At 37.6% G+C, this 21455-nt stretch overlaps 1 protein-coding gene across 1 annotated transcript in view; it reads right to left on the reverse strand.

Moving 5' to 3' along the window:
- Positions 1-21412, reverse strand: part of UMAD1 (UBAP1-MVB12-associated (UMA) domain containing 1) — a 52448-nt gene extending 31036 nt beyond the window's left edge. Inside the window, exons 1-2 of the mRNA XM_044429043.1 lie at positions 21300-21412; positions 15962-16061 (exon numbers count right to left, since the gene is read on the reverse strand). Of these exons, the coding sequence (XP_044284978.1) occupies positions 15962-16043 (82 nt within the window). The 5' untranslated portion in view covers positions 16044-16061; positions 21300-21412. The remainder of the gene's footprint in view (positions 1-15961; positions 16062-21299) is intronic.
- Positions 21413-21455: the final 43 nt, after the last annotated feature.

Genomic DNA, 21455 nt, shown 5'->3' on the forward strand with positions numbered 1-21455 from the left:
AATCCATGCAAACTATTACTTTGACATCAGAACTCCCTAGGAATTCCTAGCCTAGAGTTCTAGCCAATAATTTCTCCTAAACTGAAGCCAAAACTGCCTAAATTGACTGAGCATGCTCTTCATTTAAATTCTGTAATAGGAGATATGCAAGTATGTGCACACAGCTTTTTTAAAAACAGTAGATGTAACATTTTGGCTAATGGACCAACATCTTCAAGTGAAGAATTAAAGTGAAGCAGATTAAAGTAAGATTGTTCTTCAGTTCCATTAGAGGTGTTCTGAAACTCCTATCCACCACTGAGACTGCAATATGGATAAGAATACAATGAAATGAAGTTTATAACACATTTTAAATCTCTTTAGAATTATTTGCTTACTGCAGTGACAAGAAATCTCTGTGTTTATAAAATGCCATTTTGACCTGACATGAATGATGAAAATGAAATGTAGACATAAGTTTATAAGTCTTATGTTGCATAAGAAGACCTGCAGGCATGCAACCTGATGTCCTTTGATGTTTTGGGCAAGAACTCCCCTGGTCTCTGACCACTGACTATGCTGGCTAGGTTTGGTTGAAGTTGTGAAGGAAACAAAAGTTGCCTAATCCTGGGCTAAAGTAAAATGGTAATGTACCAGTTGTGCATGTATTAAGTATTCAGAGTTCAGCATTAAGTTTTAAGAGATAAGACTCAATTCAAAAACTTGCTTTTCATAAATCAAAGCATATATAAATTTATAAAAATCATTTTATATAAAAATAAAACTTTATATTACTGACAAAGAATAACAAACTTAGAAAAATACTAGCACCCCCTAAAAAAGAAAAAAAAGTCTGGAGTTTTCCATTTATGAAACAACAATACTGGTTCCTTAACTTCATTGCTCAGTTATGGAAACCAGAGGAACCCCAAGTTCAAACACAATTTTTGTACAGATATATCAACAGAGAAAGACAAGACCTCTGGCAGAGACACTGACAATTATAGGCCTTTATCTGGTGATGATACTCCCACAGTGGGCTGTGACAAGCCAGCTGCAATAACTTTCCTGCAAGGGAAACACCTGCAGGGTTGTGTTTTCTCTTGATAGTAAGAAAAGATCACCCTCACACACCATACTGCTTTAGGCCTTTTTCTTGGCTTTTAAGATCAGAAGGGAGCATGTTCATGTAATTACTATAGAGTATGGATCTTCAATCTGTTTGAACTTGTGCATACATTAGGGAAGTTGGGAAACTGTTGTGGGCACTAACACAAAATACCTAATCAATGCTTGTTGCTTTGGCATCTCAAATCTATGAATCTTAGGTTGCATCTTACTCAGGAAAAATATGTGTTCTATGTCTGTGACACCACAGTGTCTCTTTAATATGCAATTGTCTAGCACCACTTATTGTCAGCAGTACAATATAGCTAATGTTTCTTATAAATGCATGTTTTGGCAAACTCCAGTAGCTGCTCTTTTTTTAAGGAGGAGGAGAGGATATTGCACAGATAAAGGCTGCTCTAGTACAAAAAGTAATATTCATTGAGACACATACTCTTTCAATTTTCCTTCTGCATGGAAATGTACAAATTGTCAGTATCTGAATCTTTTAGATGGCTAAAAGATCGATGCTACACAGCACCGAAAGGATAAATACTGACCTGGATTGAGAACATTACAATGCTTTCATTATTTGAACAGATGGCATATAGATACACCTTTAAATAGATACTTATATGGATATTTATTGGATAAATATTTGGCCCAGTTGAAGCTTATATATAATTGCCCATAGGCACCATGTTGGGGATCCCTCTGTGGGTGCCACTGGAGGCATCTGTGAGTATTACACTGAGGATTCTTGCAACATAACAGAACTTCTTGCTCCCAGTGTGTGAAACAACTATGGTTGAAAAGTCCAGACAAAAAGCAAGGAAAGCATGATTGTGCATGAATATAACACCATCATTGTGGTGAGATATAAAAAACCTAGCACTGAGGAGATGCACAATTAGGGAGTACCATTAAACACGTAGATTGAGAACTCTAGAAGAATGTAGACTTTGGGTACAGATATTCACCCAGTCACTTAAGACTTCTACATTAGAATGATCAAGAACATGGATAGGAATCACTGAGATTACTTGGAACGAAATCCAGACAGAGGGATATCGTAAATGTTTCTGGGAAAGACATTGTTACAGACCACCTGTAAAATGGAAATATTAATAGGCTAATTCCTATAGGTTTCTACCATCATAATTCTGTTCTGAGCATCAGCAATAAGTATGCCTGGTCAACAATATAAAAAGAATATAAAATAATACAAATACTAAAATCATATATTTTTCTTAGCCCAAAGACATTACGGATTTATTTAATTTGATTTATATACCGCCTGATTAGCCATAGGCTTTCTGGGCAGTTTACATATAATCAGCATCACAAAGCAATACAATAAAATCAACAAATACAATAAAATCAGTAACAACAATAAAATAAACAAAAATGATATTTGCATCAATCATTTTGCCATAAAATATACAGGTTTTAAACTAGATCCCCTTTCAAAGTTCAAGTAAAATAAACCAAAAAGAGATAAAGACTCAATTGTGTAGTAGAAAACACTTGCTAGCATCTCTTGCTAGCAAAATAGAAAAACCAAATCACTCCAAGCATTTTATTCTGCATTTGATTTTTTTTTAAGTATTCAGTTGGGCAACACTAAGGACTACTTCACTTTTCAGAAGCTTTTAAAATAAATTGATTTTGCTTTCATGTACACTTTATACTACAGCTGCCTCGCTACTGACCACTTCTACCATGAAAACCTGTACGAGAGGATTGTGAAGGTCTTGATTAAAAAGCAAAATGTTAATATGAGGCAGGCTAAACTGGGTGCAGCTGCTCTATTTCACCGAACAGAGGCACCTCTTCTCCATTCAGCTGTGAAGAATGGCACTGACTGTAAATTGTTTTCTGCTGATAGGTTCCCCAGAAAACACAAAGCAGACTACTTACAGTTTTACAAAGATATACACTGGGGCTATAAATATAGTAATATACACAAAAACATTAGATTTTGTGGTTTGCAACATTGAATTAGGTCTTACTTTTCTTTCTGATGCTATCTGTATGGTTTTGGCTTTGCAACAGTTTGCATTAATTTGCCAGATGCAGTAGATAGTCAGGCAATGTAATTTCATTTTCATTTGCTTTTGTAAAGTCAACAGACTAAACACAAATCTCCAAGTCAAGATACAGCATTTCCCTCACTCTGACCCTGATATAAGACCACAGGCAAAAGAATCAAAACTACCCTAAAGCATTTACCCTGACTGCAATAGTACAACTCCAATGGTGGGAAATACTATAATAAAGTAAATAAAATCATGGCTGAGTATCTGTAAAATGCAACATACATACTGTAAATATTTAAAAGATCGGAACTGCTTCTTCTAGACGCATTACCAGGAATGATACAGCGTTACCAACACAAGAAAAATTATTTCAAAAACAGCAGTTGGTTAGAAATATGAATGATGGAGCAAAATATGTTCATCTGCAAGAACAGGTCACAAACCAGATTTTAAATCCACACACAAACACGATTTTGACTTAACATTAGGAAGAATTTTCCAGTCATGTGAGCTATAGGCTGCCTCAGAAGCTGCTAGTTCTTCTTTAGAGGTTTTCAAGGAGAGTCTGGATACAGTGGGAGCAATATGTGGCACCATGCATCAGTCACTACAGTGTATCTTCTTTGAAAGCAACATTTGGATTTAGACTTTCTTAGGCAGTTTAACACTCAAACTCAACAGCAAATCATTGCTTGTTTTTCTGCTCCCATAATTCAGTGGCATGTTGCGATAGAGTTTCCTGGGGACTGGCACTGGCCCCTGGAGTCCCTAAAAAGAGTCCGTAAATAGCAGATTTACTATATTTGCAAGCTATTCACCTAGATGAGATCTCAGGCCCCTTCCAACTATGAATCTTTGAGAGCTTCTATTTTGCCTTGACTGTAAAGACAGGTATTGAAATTTTACAAGACTATATATAGATACTTAATTCAATTCTGACATATCTGTGGCATTCCAGGAATTCTCATGCACATCACAAGAGTCAAGCAACAGTTACAGCCAAATTTCAAAGCTAGATTTGGGAAGGCAAAGGAAGCATGGGTCTGAGCAACACAAGTTTTTCTGGAAATCATAAAATCCTGAACACATTCACATTACTAATGAGGACTGACAGGTAAAAAATAAAATATTTCAACGTATTATAGATGATTATGTTGAGAGCAAGGTAGGAGCTCATCATATGAATAGCTATTATATGATTCTATGCATTTTTTCTCCTCACAACACCCCAAATATAACAAATGTGATCAATGCTCTAATTGCTCTAAGTGATCAATGCTCTAAGTCAGGGGTCCTCAAACTTTTTGAATAGGGGGCCAGTTGAAAGGCTGCGGTGACCGCTGTGGGCCAGTGAGGTGGGGTGCCTGGGGGCGCAGGCCAATGAGGTGCTGTAGGGCATGCACGAGGCAGCATCGGGCACATGCGCGGCAGTGGCTGGCTGGCTTGCTTGCTCAGAGATCTCCCAGCGAGCAAGTCACCACCTCCCCGCCAGCAGCTTGCTCGCTCAGAGACCATTGCGGGCAGCAAACAGTGGTGTGGGCCAGATGGATGGTCATGGCGGGCCAGATCCGTCCCACAGGCCACAGTTTGAGGACCCATGCTCTAAGTGATCGATGCATTCAGCAGTACATTTACCTTTTCTCAATCTGGAGCAATGGAATGTATGAAAACATTCATATTTAATTTCAGTGTCATCTAACTTGATGGTATGAAGGAGAAAATATTTTGTCACTGTACTGTATCTCAGTCACAAATGTGTACATTCCAGAAATACCCCCCAAACAAAGGGGGTACAGAAGAGTATCATGCATAATGCTACCAATGCCCCAGGGGGTGGAGGCACATTAATCAATGATTTAAAATGCTACTTTTCTGCTATTGGCCATGTTTTTATGTATGTCAGCCTCCCTTTATCACTTCTTTTGTACTTAATCATATCCAGCAGCAATGTCATTCCCCTTACCAGACATGTAGGCCAGGATCCAAAACACCACATTAGGCACACCCAAGCGCTTCAATGTGACATCTGCAACCTTTTATTTTTTTGAACAGCAGATGTCTCATACCATACAAGAAATGACTTTTAAAAGCCCCTTTGGTTTCAAAAGTGGTTTGCAATGGGGGAACTGAAAGGTGAAGAAATACTGTTTGAAGATTTATCCCCAAAGGTCCTTTACGGATAAAGAAATGAACACATATTTTTGTATCTCAGGCATTGCCTGTCTTCAAGTGTGCATTGTTCATGGGTTATTCACAGATAATTGCAGCATTTGATGACAAATTGTGTTAATTAACCTACAATTTGTGGGGGTGTCCACCACTTTGGGTTTGCAGCAACAGCCTATGAACATTCTATTTGTAACTTATTAGTATGATGCCTGAACCTGGGTTATTTGGGTTATTCATGGGTTAAACAAGGCCAAAGTTAATCTAAGAGCAAACCATGGGTCCTCTTTAGGAAAAGGTGATCTCCTGGAGCATCCCTTCCATGCCTGGCTTTGAAGAAGCAACCCCCTCAGATCAAGACATTTTGGCCAGACGACCTTCTGAAAAGTCATGCTGGCTGTTCCCCCAGAAGTGAAGCTCACCAGTAAAGGTGAGGGGAAAAGGAGGTAGGGGATGTAGTGTGGTAAATAAAGTATACAGGACATTATGAGTGAAAGAAAAAGGAATGCTATGTGGGAAGTGGAGACGGTGGGGGCTCAATGTAGGAAAGGGAAGAGGATTCAATATGGGAGGGCCATGATGAGAGAGGGAAGGGGTTAAGGTAAGCAGATGGTAAGCAAAAACACATAAACCTAAACTTTACTCCTGGACCCCAATGCATATACGTCTCAGACAAGAACTCAGTATTATGCTTAAAATAGTAAAAACAAATTTAAATACACAAATGGCTGGAATGCCCGAGGATTTGCCTTAACACATTGCATTATTTTTTACTTCCTCAATACCAGTTCCAATTGAAATATCACAAACTGTTTGCAACTCAAGTACTGCAGCACAATGAAGCTACAGTAAAATATAAAAGTTTGACCTTCTCTTGTGTTTGCAGAATTGCTAGAGTATTTTGTTGAAACCTAGTCTAAGTAAATGTAATATGTCCATGCTACAATGCAAACAAAGCTCATGAAAACAGTACTATCAGTAACATGTTTATATGGTTACTTGTTCCATTTTTTTAACCAGACTCTAGCTCAGGGTTGCAGAACCTCATGTTTAGATACAACCTTCCAGAGTTGTCTGCCCTTTTGCCTGGTCATGTTGATCAACTGGTAGTTTCCAAGTTTTTACTACAGTCTTTTCTGCATTCAAAACAGCTAGAATGCCTCTCCTAAGACTTTGTTACTGGAAGGGGGGTGGGAGTGGGGGTTAAATCCCTTCTTTCCTTTTCCTCTTCAGTATTTTAACATCTTTTGCCTTCAGCTCCAGTCATCAACAGAACATGTCCCCCAAGAGCTTTTCTGAAATAGCATTTGGGCCTTAGGCTAAACCAGGTTCCTTTCCAGACTACTTGTCAGGGTTAAATAAAAGCTTATTGCAAGTCATTTGGAACACAGAAATTAAGTAAAATAGAAATAGTTAAATAGAAAAATATGTACATATGGTTCTTTCAACACACAATACCTTTGCTTTGAGGACTGTTAACACAACAAGTCTATAACTAGCTAGTGGTTAAGAAGCAAAGTCTCAAAAGGTCTCACCTTGTTTCTGCTAACAGCATTCAGTCCTATCAGGCCATTTCTTTTACTACTCAATTTCCTTATTAATTATTTGATTTATACTCTTAACTTTTTCCTTAAACAAAATGGTGTTCAAGCTGGCTAAAACTAATAAAAACACATGTAAAATAAACTCAGTTAAAACAATTATAACAGCAAATAGATTAACATACATTTCTCCTACAAGTAGAAGAATGTTCTCCCGCTTATCCTTCAACCCACTGCTTCATGACTTTCCCCTCAGTGGTTCTTGTACTTCCTTTCCTTTATGATAGCTGTATGAAGAGCCATTCATGAGTTGCTAGTCTCATAAGATCTCCAGTTTGCACTTTACGTTGAACTGAATGAACCAGAGAACTTCAGAGTTGGCAATTGCTTATGGTTCTGCATCTTACATTTGGTAGTATAAAAACTGATTTTTACTAGGGTTACAGACAGTTATTAGCACAATTAAGTTTAAAGGTAGAATGACAACATCTCCTTCATACTGCTTCAGTTTTAAGATATCAAACACTTTAGGCATTTAGTTGACACACACACACACACACACAGTACACATGATCAAAACAAGCTTGTTTTAATCTCTAACACATGCAGGGTGTCATTTCTCTAATCAGCCTAATTACCCACCCAAGCACAGCTAGTTTTGTCATCTGAATGTGGGCAGCATGAGAGAAACTCTACTCTATAATAGCCCATTGGTTACTTGAGGGTTGTTTACCTCTTAAACAAGCCATGTACTGAGGGTTCAGATGACACACTGAGCCACGCTAAGGTGGGTAACTAGAGAAATGGTACACAGCACTCACCAACACTGCTGAGTTCAGCTCCATCAACAGGTTTGATTCTATCTCCAGAAGGATGAATTGGGTAAGGGATTAAAAAAAGTCCTATTATTATACTTGTGTTAATTGCTAGTGCCAGGATATTTGTGCTAGCAGCAGCTACTACCCTGTGAATAACCACTGTTAATGCCATTTTTACTGTCAGTACTTTTTAAATTTCCATTTGATCCCTCTGTATACAGTTCACCACCCTATCATCACCTTATGTTCTTTATGTAAAGCTGAGGTATCAGCACTGCATGTATCTCATGAAGTGAGCTATAGTACACAAAACCATGGGCCAGAATCTACTCTTTAGTCTTTCAGGTATCACAAGACTATTTGTTGTTGCTACAATAGACTAATACGTCTTCCCTCTGGAAATGGTTCATTCCATGTTCTTTCCCTATTATCAGAAATGTAGACATGGTTACTATTCAGAACTAACTACATTTCTATTACCCTTTCCTAACACTTCTGTGCTTGTACATCACATAAAATTTCACACAACGTTTCTTTTTTTCCACTTTTCTTTAGAGCAGCCTTTTTGTATGATGAATTTGTGCCCAATATTATATTTTCCTACAGAGCAGATCCAATCACCCTGTTTCCAAGCCAATTATCTGCATAACTATCATATTTACAAGATTTAGTAGAGAGGAATGACTCTAAAACATTTGGAATCTCTCCCAATATGAAGTGAGTAAACTAGAGTAAGTTTTCTTACAAGCTTCTGTGAGAGAATGGCAGAAAAGCCAGAGCATATTTCCCCTTTCTTTAAAATAGCTTTCTATACCTGCTTCTTCCACCCAATGTGAAGGACTCATCCCAACCCTTCGCTCTTCTTTTCCTTCTGCTCCCATAAGTGATCATGTCTTCTCTTCATCCAGACCTCTCCCTCCTTGCTCTGCTAAGCCAAATACACTCTTCCCTTCACAACCCAAACAGTCATCATATGTCTACAACTTCACTTTTAGGTACAAAACTCTGCTTAACTGAAAATACAGTTAATTTCCCCAATATAACACAATTCTTGGAGAAAAATACAGTGTTCACAATTGGTGTAATGATTCTGGATTTTCTTTGCAAATGCTTTGGGGGAAATTTGAGCAAATCAGCTTGTGCATCTGAAATCCATGTTAACTCCCACCAGTGAGTACTCTGAAAAAGAACCCTGAAAAGGGGGAGAGTAAAGAGCTCCCCTATCTGAAGTAGCTGGAGAATCAAGGAAGCACTGAAAAGTCAGCACTTGGTAAATGGAGCCAACTTATTTCTCATATCCAACTACTGCTGTTAACAAATATGTGCCTGCATATGCAAACCCAATTTGAGAAATGCAAAATTTTCTGATGGCATCTTCTAAACTGAGTACCTGGAAAGACAGATTCATCTAAATAATCTATACAGAGGATTGTGGAACACTGTAAAATTCATACAATTCAAAAGACTGTATGAATTTATCATAGTACAGAATCAGAATTTTAATTCATATCCCACAATGAGATTTTAGAATTAAAACCATAACCACATGGTTTTATTGCTAATTTTAGCAATACAAATTAACAATCCAATATTTTTTATTCTTTTTAAAAATCTACTGATTTTTATCCATCTGGTCTTAATAAGAACTAATTGGTGGTTTGGGAGTACAAGCTGTTAGGTTCCTTTTTTCTATCTGACAATAAATTCAATGGTGTGGTGATTCACCAGGCAAGGTAGTAACTCTTCAAGATGGTATATATTCACATATAAATACCAAGATAATTCAAGAAGCTGTACTTTCCAGCTGTTGCTAAGAAAGGATCCGATGCTTCTGTGTAAATAGCATTTACCCTAAAGGCTTATGTTACCAAAATAAACAAGAATGACCATCACTGTCCTTATTAACAGCAACCTGTATGATTCCAAAGATTAGTTATTTTTCAGGAGTGAAAGAAAATATGAACTGTCAGCATTGCTTTAGTTATGACGACATTGAAGAGGAAGGTGACCCTTTTAAAGTAACAAGTAATTCATCTTTTCTTACTACTGCTGGTTCGATGAGGGCATTTGGATAGTGCCCTTCGTAAGGTCAGCCTGAATCTGTAAAACTGAAATACTGAAATGAACCCTATATAATTTTATTGCAGTAGCACTTTCAGAAGAAGTAGAAGAGAAAGTTTTTTCTAAGCTACTTTTCAATTACAAATATCTACATTTATCCCGTGTGTCAAGCACTCTAAACAAAGAATAAAAGGTTTATTTTAAGACCATTAAATAATACAAAGTCCATTTTGTAAAAATGCATTCTGTGTGACAGTGATCTTTAGCTCTTAAAGACCATCTGCATTACCCTTTATGATTCATTGGTGTTCTCAATTTCTTAGAATTTTATGGTATGAAATCTGACTAACTCATACTTTTAAAGTACTACTGCCATAGAATGTTTTACGTAAAATTTTTATAAACATAATAATAATTAATAAAATTACACTTTACCAGATGCACACACACACAGAAATAATATCAATAGTAAGGTCAAATGCGGGAAATACAGACATCTCTAGGAACTGGAAGTAGATTTAGTATTATTATTAAATTTGTATATGCCCATAGCCAAAGTTCTCTGTTAAAAAGAAAAAACAATATACCAACACAGGAAACTTTTATCTGTATATACTTGGTTTCTTCAGGATCTTGCAGACTGGATGGAGATCTGTTGCATTCAAATTACAATGAACTACAGACTGTTTAAGATATACATACTAGGGAACAACATTCTTTTCACAAATGAAAAATGTAGTGTAACCTAGGAGGATCATACTTTTGTAAGATGATATGGCAAGCTAAAGTTTCCTGGAAAGGATTTCAAAACCTAAGAGTTCAGGCAAACAGAGACATTGGCCCAATTCATATATAATAGGAAATTATGGTTTCTATGTAAAAGAAAAGGCTGTGGAAAGCCTTGGGCTCTGGCACTCTCTTCAAGCTTTTGTACGTGCAAAGCAGAGCTTTGAATTGTAAACTAGGTATAGTTTTCAGTAACTGAACAAACCATCATCTGAAATCAGAGTATGATCCTGGCTTTGTCTAAGTAACCAAAAGTAAACAGGCCATATTTTCCATGTTTGAGTATCAAGGGTAAATATGGTTCAGTGCAAAAGCTTTCAATTTTCCACAGGTACAAGGAGAGAGAGGGGGGAAGGGGAGTAGTGCATGAGCCTGAGCCTCAATAAAGTTTATTCTCATAGTGAGAAAACAGAATTTACTATTATGTCTGACCTACAGAGCTCTCAGCAAAGTTTAAATGCCTAATCTTTTACATATGCAATCTTGAAATACCAAAAAAATAGCACATTAATAGTGGTTCCTGTAATTGGCATTGAGACTTCCTGAACGAACAACAGTGCTATTACTAACAAAGATAAAACACTCAACTTTTTTCCAGGTTTAAGGACACATTTGGTCAAAAATAGGTTGGCTTGCATAGTCATCCCAAATGTGTGATTGAGTTATATTTCTATTCTTTTTTCATTTTCAAGGAACTCTAGGTGGCTTACATATTTCTCCCACTTCTCTCAATCTTATCTCTTCACAACAACCCAATGAGGTAGGTTTGGTTGAGAGTCTGTTACTGACCCAAAGTCACCCAGTTAGCTCCATGGCTGAGTGGGGACTAGAACCTAGATCCACTGAGTCCCAGTCCCATACTCTTAAGCACTACACCAAGACTGTCCTAGGAGGACAAAGGCTACATTTAATGTCACCTTGAATGAACTGTAGAGGTAAGCACCTCTGAAACACAGTGCAAACAACACTGTGATTCTTTTACCCCTACTGCAATTTTGGAAGGACCATTTGGAGGGTATCTAAACCTAAATCTGAACCTGAAACTAAAGCACAAGTACCCACAGCTTTTTTTTTGTTTTCCTCACCCCACCCAGTTCTCTCTATGGCTACCACAGCAGCTGCCACTTCCTTTCCTTTCTCCTCCCTTCAAGCCAAAAACAAGCTCATTCCTTCCTCTTAGATGCTTCTGAACTCTAGTAGTACTAAGGCTGAAAAAGTTGACCTTTCTGCAGTATGCACACCTAGCCCCTGCCTCTGCTCCAATCAATACAGAATGAAAGGGGCAGGAATGCACCAGTAGAGGACCGCAGTAGCTCTCACTGAGTACTCTTTACTGCTGGAAGTGCTGAGAAGTGTTTGGTACTACTACTACTAACTAGTGTTTGGTACTAACAGGGGAATATGTGGGAGCACACAGCAGTGATTTGTGACATTTGCTAGAAGGGGAATGGACTCCCACACACCACCATGTATGCTGAGTAAATTTGTTGAGTCCCTCTATTTTCATGCATATACAAAATTCACTTAGAGCATAATCCTATGCATGCTTAAATAGAAAGAAGCCACACTATATACATGCCTAGAATTGCACCTTTAATTAATACATTTCACAATGGCAACTAGTAAACTGGCAGGTATACCTGAAGAATTTTATATTCCTGAAATTGAGGGTGGGGGTAGAATTCCTAAGAGACACTCTGCTCAAGGGTCCTTGGATTTTTTGCTGCCCTATTACAGTTTGCATATATCTTAAGGAACATTTAAAATGTACTACCTATAATTATATATGTTGGAGCAAAGAGTGGTACCATTTTAGATTTAATTGGATTCCAGTGTTATCAGCAAGCTATAACACATTCTCTACTGTTTGAATAAGAATACCTTGCGCATACTAAAACAACATTATCATCTAAATGTACCAGATGTTCTTTCTAAAAAAAACTATATCCAATGTTATTTATGGAACTGTAAACTATATGATAAGCTAAACTTACAAACAACATTGTCCAGAAACAGATCAATTGTGCTTGCAAATAGCAAAGCCGACATTCAGGTGTGGTGCTATATGAAGTCCAGGAACAAACAATACTTACTATAGTCGACTCTCAAGAAAGACTGCTTATACTATAAGACATTGTTAATAGGTTCTATTGTTCTGTAACTTAATTCTGCTAATATGCATAGGAGAGGCTGCACAAGTATGCTCTTAAAGACAACCAACATCATACTCTTTATACACTTCATATGCTTCATAGAATTAATACAGCATTAAGCTGACAGCTACTTTTCTTTTTGCATACTGTTATTGTCTCTTTTAAAATCTACAAATTTACTTCATGTTATATGGCTCTCCTGTGACCCTTCAGAATTTATTTTCAAAGCAAGATAGCTAATCAGCTTGTGGCATTTTGGTTCCAGTACTTCAAATGTTCTAACATATTGAAAATTTCATTTCACTTATGTTTTAAATTAACTTTACTAAAACAAATTTTCAAACCTGAAACCTACAGAAGGAAAAACAGCCTGGTAATTAAGGCTGCATTTAATTTAGTCAACGAATACATGAGCATGATGAAAGATGCCACCTAATGATATAAAACCATACTGCACTTTGTTTTTGTGTAAAACTAGTACCCAAGAGGATTACTTTGACTCCACACTGAATGAAGGGGTAGCAATTATCTCCTTATGCGACTAGAAATCAATGACACTGGAGAGGGTTGTTTTTCTGGTCTCCCTTATGCTCCTTGCCCACTGAACTCAAACTACAGTAATCAGACACGTGGAACATTTAACCTGTTATTCACAGAACACGCAGCAACAAGAGAACTAAATAAGCTCTCATTTCAAAATGTAACTACCTATAACTATATACATTGGAGCAATGAGTGGTGCAACAATGAAAATCTGTAGGCAAAAATCCCAGGTTGGCTTTATATAGAACACTTAATTAGATGAGATGCTTTATTAAATCCACCAAACTAAAATGCTTATAACCTAAAAGCAGCTGTGCAGCATGTGGACTTTAAACAGGAGATACAGTGGTTTGGGCCATGAAGGCAATCAATAAGCATGGCAAACAAGTTAAATGTCATACACAATTTCTACCACCTCATTTTTGGAAGGTCAAAACTGTCTGGCACTCCAGCTGAATCAGTTTTGCCTTGTTTACAAAGACTTTAAGGGCAACATGCTTGACTTCAATTTATTTCACCTTTGTATAGCTAGTTTTTAACCCTGGTTGGAGCTAATAATAGTGTCAGGGCAAGGACCAAAAACACATGCTATAGAAATTTTCCTAAATTCAAGTTTGAAACTGGCCAGTGCCTGGAAATCACCATATGTACGGTGAGTTCCATAATGGAAGACATACAGAATACAAATAAACAACTAGGTGCCTTTCCACTGGGGTTGTCTAAGCTGCCTCAAATCCTGGCTAAGAAGAAACAGTGATTACCTTTAACCATGTTTAGTTTCACATGATATTTTAAAAAAGGCAAAGGCTTGTGGGAATAATTATACACACAAGAAAAGAGGCTGGGGGCCAAGCAGTGTGCAATCCTATGGTGTGCTCCTGTCTAGCTCCAGGGAGACACTGAATGACCTGGGCTTGTCATCATCTTTCAACCTAGCCTAACTTATAGATTGGTGTAGATAGAAGATGGAGGTTAGAAGCAAAGCCATATATGACACTCTAATGATATTTACACTCAATTCTTTAGTAACTAAGGACATAACTGAAACACCAGGAAATCCTGATTCTTCTGTGTTTGGTGCAAGGGAGAATAAGAAATGAGTTTACTCACTTGTGTCTAATGCGCCATAATATACAATACAAAAAAATACAACCCCCCACCCCCACATAACATCAAATTCTGCTTTGTGGCATTTCTAAAGGCTACTCTCCCTTGGGCGGTTGTTATTTACATTCCAGACTTCAGTTCTAGTGTCTAGCAACTCCAATAATATTAAAAATGTGTGCGGATATCTATTTTCTTACACACATGTGCACACTCTCTCTCTCCTCATGAAAATATCAGGTGGAACATTGTGGCAAGATACACAAGATACTGCAGTTAAGGTGTGCAGCAAGGCATAGACACAGCCTGAAACAGGGATAAGGTGTCATGAGTCTTGCTTTAATTCTGCTTCATAAAGAATTAAATATTACATTCAGAACACCTCTGAATGTAATAAACAAAAAATAAACAAAAAAGTGGTTACAGCCAATCTTGTTAAAGATTCACTGAACTATAAAACCCCAGTATATGCAACACAGATGTGCAGCTACCAAGTATAACAATCAGAGAAGCAGCTGGTAAGGCCGAACATAGGCAATAAATGAAAAAGACTAACAGTGCATTTGCTGTGTTTCATTTAACTGTATTGAAAACATCATTGTTTTTCTTTTCTGTCAAATTAATAGCTTTGAAAAGTCTGTTCTTGAGAACTATCAACTCTAGTGTGCCCTTGAGCATGCATGCTTTGGTATTAGACAACTTCTACTGAAAAACAACATGAAGCAAGAAATACTACTACTTAATTCCCCCAGGAAAATTATTGGAATAGATTCTACTCTCACTCTCTCAAGAAAAAGCCCACAGAGGATTTGGAGCATGATGCAGTACACAAACCCAGCTGGGAAAGAATTCTGAGAACTTAACTTGCTAGTTGACAAAGTCTCACATCCATGACTACTCATGAAGAAGATTACTATTCCCTAAGGGAGATAATGTAATGGGAAAATTAGAAATAGAAACAGAAACGTTTTTATCTGTGCAGAAGTGCAAGATTATCCATCCATTCTTTATCTGATCTTTATCCAATTGGGTGGATTCCTTGATTCTGCAATCATTTAGGGCTACTGATTAGTAATTATTATGGCACATATTATCACAGAATTCAGTGCCTATTACCAAACCAGGTTGAAACCCCCATAGAAAATAAAAAGCCCACCTCAACATAAAGCTCAAATCAATTTACCACACTAATCTTCCTATGCAAATGAGCACAGTGAAGGTGTGAACCTTATGTCACACTATTTGTCTTAAAAAATAAGCTTTACTAGAATTGATCTAGCATAAATATATAATTGAATACTGTCTCAAAACTGAGATTCCGGTAAACAATAAACAGTTATAGCACTACGTCCTACTGAACATTTCTATATAGGAATTAAGGTAGATGCTCAATCCCTTTTTTAGTTGTGAGCAATAAGTGAGCAATTGCAACTGATACAAGGGGTAAGGTTAAGATACTAAGTGGTGCCAAGATGGTATTTATCAACTACGATAAAACCTTCATTTTATAGTTTCCTCACCAGAACAACAATTCACAATAATTCTGCACAGCTCGTTAAATATCACTACTTGTATAACCCAAACTCTCTTCTCCCAAATTTCCATGTACTTTTGGGAAGATATGGCACCTTGCAAAATATCCAGAAGATAATGTGATTTCTCACCAAGGATAATAAATCCATCTGCTTCTTTTTCTGTCACCAGTACCTTCTTGCTATCTTGGTTTTTCCTTAAGAAGTTGAACATCTCTTTGAAATAAAAAGTCTAGGAACAGAAAGGAAGAAAACAATGTTATATTCAAGTAACAATGTTATATTCAAGTAACAAACCCTATGCAATTCATGCATTATCAAAATAAGCATTGGATAACACTTTAAAGCTGAATAGGCAGCAGACAGGGAATCATGGAAGGGTCAAGAAACAGTGAAACCTAGAGAAAGTTTTTCATTGTAGCATAGTTTCTTCAGATGACAACATTTTGTATACTGAGAATGATTTGTTTCAGCATCTAAAAAGTAACTGAAGCACTAGAATAAGGTATACAAGATACAGGACTCACTCATAAACAATGACAAGGCCAGGGATAACCAAACACACAAGCATAAGAAAACAGGCATACATCCTGCAGTGTAGCAGCCACTTCAGTTTTCTACTCAACAACCTCCAATTGCCCTATTCTCTGACTGCTGAGCAGGACTTATAACTCTTGAGCATTGGTTTGTTTAGGTACTAAACAATTCAGGAGTTAACCCATGTATAGTTAACTGCCAGACTGTTTAACCTCTAAATACATGCTCCATGTTTCCACGTCATATCCAACAAACTACAAACAGTTTGTAGGCTGTTGGAAAAAAAGGCTGTTGGAAAAAAAAGTAGAAGTGGCAAACATGCAGGAATTGCTCACCCCCGATTGCTGTGAGTGAAACAGGTCAATATTACCTTTTCACCATCAAATACTTAAGCCAAATAATCCCCTGATCATGTGAAGAGTATTTCTGCAATCAAGAGAGCAGCTTAAATATAATACAACCTCATGACAAAATGGCTTTTAAAACACAAAGAAATCTAAGTTTGTTGTGAACTGCCCAGAGCGCTTCAGCTACTAGGCAGTATAGAAATTGATGATAAATTATTTTTAGTTCTCTTTGATAAAGATAAGCAGAACTTTAGATTACATTTGATGGATGCTAAGTTATGTGGTAAATACTCTATTTTGTAATAATATCTAGCAGGTTACATTTAGAAAATGCCGTCCATACATGAAATGACTTGTTTTGTCCATCCACCTATTTTAAATGAATTCTGCTTTATCATGACCAGGCCTCTCAAAGGTAGCTAATACCTGCTTCTTCTCTGTACCTTTTACACCAGTTATCTATTTAGTATATAGTCCACTTACAAAGATGGTGTTCCTTAGGCACAATTTTAGTAAAATAAAATAGTCACATTAGGCCCAAATGTATGTTGCGGGGTTGGGGGAGAGATAGCAGAGGACATTTGCTTCAAAATAATAGCAATCTTTTACTCCTTCAATACTTCCACTTTTTCAAAAAGAAAAAAGAATCCATAGAAGAGGTGTTAGATATGTATTTCCCTACTGAGGATACAGCAGACTGAGAATGCAGACAAAGTTATGTTGCTTTGCTCCCCTCAGCAAACCAGAAGAGATCCCCACACTTCAGTTATAACTAAGTCCCCAGACTGAAAAATAAGTTGTTAGAATTTTGGCTGGATAGGCCAGGCAGGAACTAGCTCTCCACTGTCCAAACCCATACAGTTCCTTCACTCTTTCATTGTTGGGGATTGTTTCTTCCGTTAGAAAGGAAGGTAATTCTGCCATACCTCCTTCCTAATAAGCTGACTCCATTATCCACTGCATGCTCTGGGGATACTACTGAAGCTGCTGCTGCGGGGAAAGGCTCTCCCATGTTACCACAACTATTGAAATGCTTTCCAGAAATACTTGTTCCTCCATTCCTTAAGGGACTTTTTCTTCCATTGACAAGAGAGTGAAAGCATTAAATGCAGCTAAGGAAACATGTGTGGCAGGCTTCTGCACATAAATTACTTGCAGACATAAATTGGATATGAATCTAGGAGAGGCTATTGTTCAGGGGTAGAGTCCATGCTTTGCAGGTAGAAGGTTCCAGAAAGGCCTCACACCTCAAGGCAGTGCCAAGCCCAGGATGAGCAGAATGCTGATACAGATCTGCTAACAGAGCTGTGTGATTTGATCAGCAAGGCCTTTTGACTCCCTGTTCAACAATAGCAGCAACAAGATGATTCTCCCTTACACAATGTTTTATAAGGAAACATACAACATTCTTCCTAACTGGGTCACTATCTGCACAGCAATACTTGAGTGGGATCTGCATTTGAAGGCATACCTCCATCCATATTCTGACACATCACAATAAGAATTGGATTGGATGCATCCTTGTGAAAAGAACCTTATGGTTTGAGGAATGGGGTTCAGATCACAGAGATGAAATATGATCTAAAAACATTATTTCACAGCTCACTGCTACCCACAATGATGAGAAACTTAAATCCCAAATCTATTGTTACTAATTCAGTACCACTTCCCAGAGTACAAAATTTCAACATGGTACATGGAAGCTACATACAAATAATTGCATGTAAGTAGCAAATATATGTAAGGGATGCCATAGGCAACTAGGAGTATGAGCTGAGTAGCTCCCAGTTCAAATCCTGACTCAGCCAGGGTAGCTAGTAAGCTTATGACCCAAGCAGAAATACATATATACATGCATATACCATATATCCAGTGTAGGCATAAAAATAATAAACCACACCTCAAGAGAAATAATCATTTGAAGGCTTTTGAACATTCTTAAAAAACTTAAACTCATAATATCACTATTAATAATAATCAGTACCTAACAATAATCATGGCATATAAACAGAAAAATTCAAGCCCAGTTGCACTATATCACATATATACACAAAATAATGAACATGATTCATGATACAAGGTGTTTGACAGTGAAGCTACTATCACTGGTGTTGAGAAGAAGATAAAGTACTTGATTATAGCTTTGTAAAACAACAACAACAAGAGGCCTCCTTGCCCATGGCAAATAAAATTGCTTGCAGCAAACTAGGCAACAGAAATTTACAGAAATTGGTACTTTGAAAGACTATGAATGGTTCAGGTTTCTGGGGCTTGAGTGAAAAACAGTAATACATTTTGAAGACTTTAAGCATTTTGTGAACTTTAAGCAAGTTCCAGATCATGACCAGACACAAAAAAAGCTGACCATAAGTCACTGCACTAAGGCCAAAATGTATATTGTATTAGGGGAAATAAGGATCCTCTAAGTGTAAATGAAAGTCATCAGCTAAAACTGAACCTTCATTTGGCAAGAAACCGCATTGTTTTCTAGAAAAATGGGGCCATAATCACAATTCAAGAGAGCTATACCTGTTGGCCTCAGAATAGGCAAGAAACTCTAACAACTAATAGTATGCTTGGAATGAATTTCTATGTATACATTGTCAGAACTGATAACACACAGGAATCTGTCAATTTTATAACTAGAAAACATCCCCCCCCCCACAGTCACACACTCATTTTTCTTAGTCAAAGAAATAGTTGCTGTAATCAACTGTGTTCACTTCAGATGTTACACAATTCATGCAAGTAGTTAACTCACACAAACAGTTCACTACAGGAGTTAGCCAAGGACACCTTTCCCAGATATCTGGACATTAGGCAAAGGCCAATGGTTGTGGGCTGCTTTTATGATGCTCTCTTTAGGCTGTGAGCAGAGGTAGATTTTGTATATTTCCATAATGTATTTTAGATTGATATTTATTTTCATTTGTATTGATCTTTTTATTCTAAGTAAGATTGCTCTCCTGCTCCATTATATTAATCATGGATTTCTGTGTTATGTGTGCACTTGGCAATGGAAGTCAATAATATACTATTTATAAAAATAATAAATATGCACCAGCTTAGAAAGTACCTCATCCAGCAAATTCCATTAACACACAGTCCACATATGTGATTAAACCACACAAGTAGTGAAATGGTCAAAAGATAGAACAATATAGATGTTACTAGCAGTTACATTTTAGGGTGCAATCATACGCATGTTTACACAAAAAAAGTTCACCATGGCTGGCTAGTAATTGTTGTGAGTTGTAGTATTTTTTCTGCATATGATTGTGCCCTTAGTCAATCTGTTTTTGTCTCAATTGATTAAAAACATTAAGCAAAATGTTAAAAGCTGTATTAATCAGTCAGCAGGTCAATTAACAATCAATCATTTTTAATACAGAAACTGTAGCACCACCTTGGAAGAAAAGTTCCTCTTCTCTGCAAGAGAAAAGGAGGAATGAATGTTCCAACTGCTGAAACTATCATGATGAAAAAGAAACAGCAGACATTCTGTTGTCATACCTACATATATCTACAGGAGCTTCCGTCTCCACACCTATCAACTGTCACTACTAATGCCATTACAGGAATAGGAAGCTATACTCTAACAAAGAATATTCTTCTTAAGGTTGGTTTTCCCCTTCTTTTATGCGATGCAGTATCTGCATGCATACCAGTTGCTGGGAACATGGACAGGAGGGAGCTGTTGCACTCTATCCTGCTTGTCCCATTCTGCTGGTTGGCCACTGTGCCAGCCATTTGAGAGGGATGGTTTAACCTGGTGTCCTGCACTGAGCCGAGGGGGGGGGGTTGAAGCAAATAGCTTTCTGGCCCCTTCCAACTCTCTTGTGATGCTATGATAGGCCTTTGGTCTGATATAGAATGGCTCTTCTGCTTCTATGTTCTTTACACTGCCAGTTTATGAGCAGTCTTACTTCTGATCTTTATAAGCCACTCTAAGAGGGTTATTTTTTTACTGAACATCTGACTAAAAAGGCTTTCAGTGAAATTACAATATAGGCTTCTTGCATACATCATCTAAACGCAAAGGAAATATGCTTTCAATGAAATTTCACATGCAATTCTTTTGCATATGCAAAGTGCGTTAACTAATCAACTCAAACTCAACTAACTATTCTATCTATTCTCATCACCAAGCGGTATTTTCCATGAATTCCCAATTAAAACGTTAACTTAAACACAGAAAGTCTTTCAAACATCATATTAGGCTGTAAGCTTATAATAACCATCCTTCGCTACCCCACCCCACGATCCAGAAGAGTTCTAGCCCTCAGGTTGCGTGCAGGCGAAAGATAAAAAGTCTCAGCAAATTCGAGACTCAGCATTGAGACAGGGCCGCCTACAAGCACTGACACAGAGGACCCTATAAATATGAAGCGCATGCGCAAACTCCAACCCTACAGGCAACTGCTCTAACGGCCTCAATTATCGCACCTCTGCTGTTTGAACGACTGTTCAACATCTACGCGCGTGACACAACCAAGGATCCTATGAGCCTCACTTTCAAATTCCCTTTGTTGCCGTTGTCGCGCCCACCCTTATATTAAGTCTATATCTCCTCTCTGTGCACCCACCTTCTACAGCTGTTTTTCCACAACAACCTCCGCTTCCGGGTTCAGAACCAGCGCATTCTGCCACTTAACGCAAAGTAACCTTAACGGCGCCGAAACACGGCCGAGTCCTTTGCTGTGAGCATGCGCTGGACAACTACGCGCAACCCGGAATGACGT

This window comes from Varanus komodoensis, unplaced genomic scaffold (genome assembly GCF_004798865.1).
Source record: "Varanus komodoensis strain SLA01 unplaced genomic scaffold, ASM479886v1 scaffold2, whole genome shotgun sequence".
NCBI classification, from domain to species: Eukaryota; Metazoa; Chordata; class Lepidosauria; order Squamata; family Varanidae; genus Varanus; species Varanus komodoensis.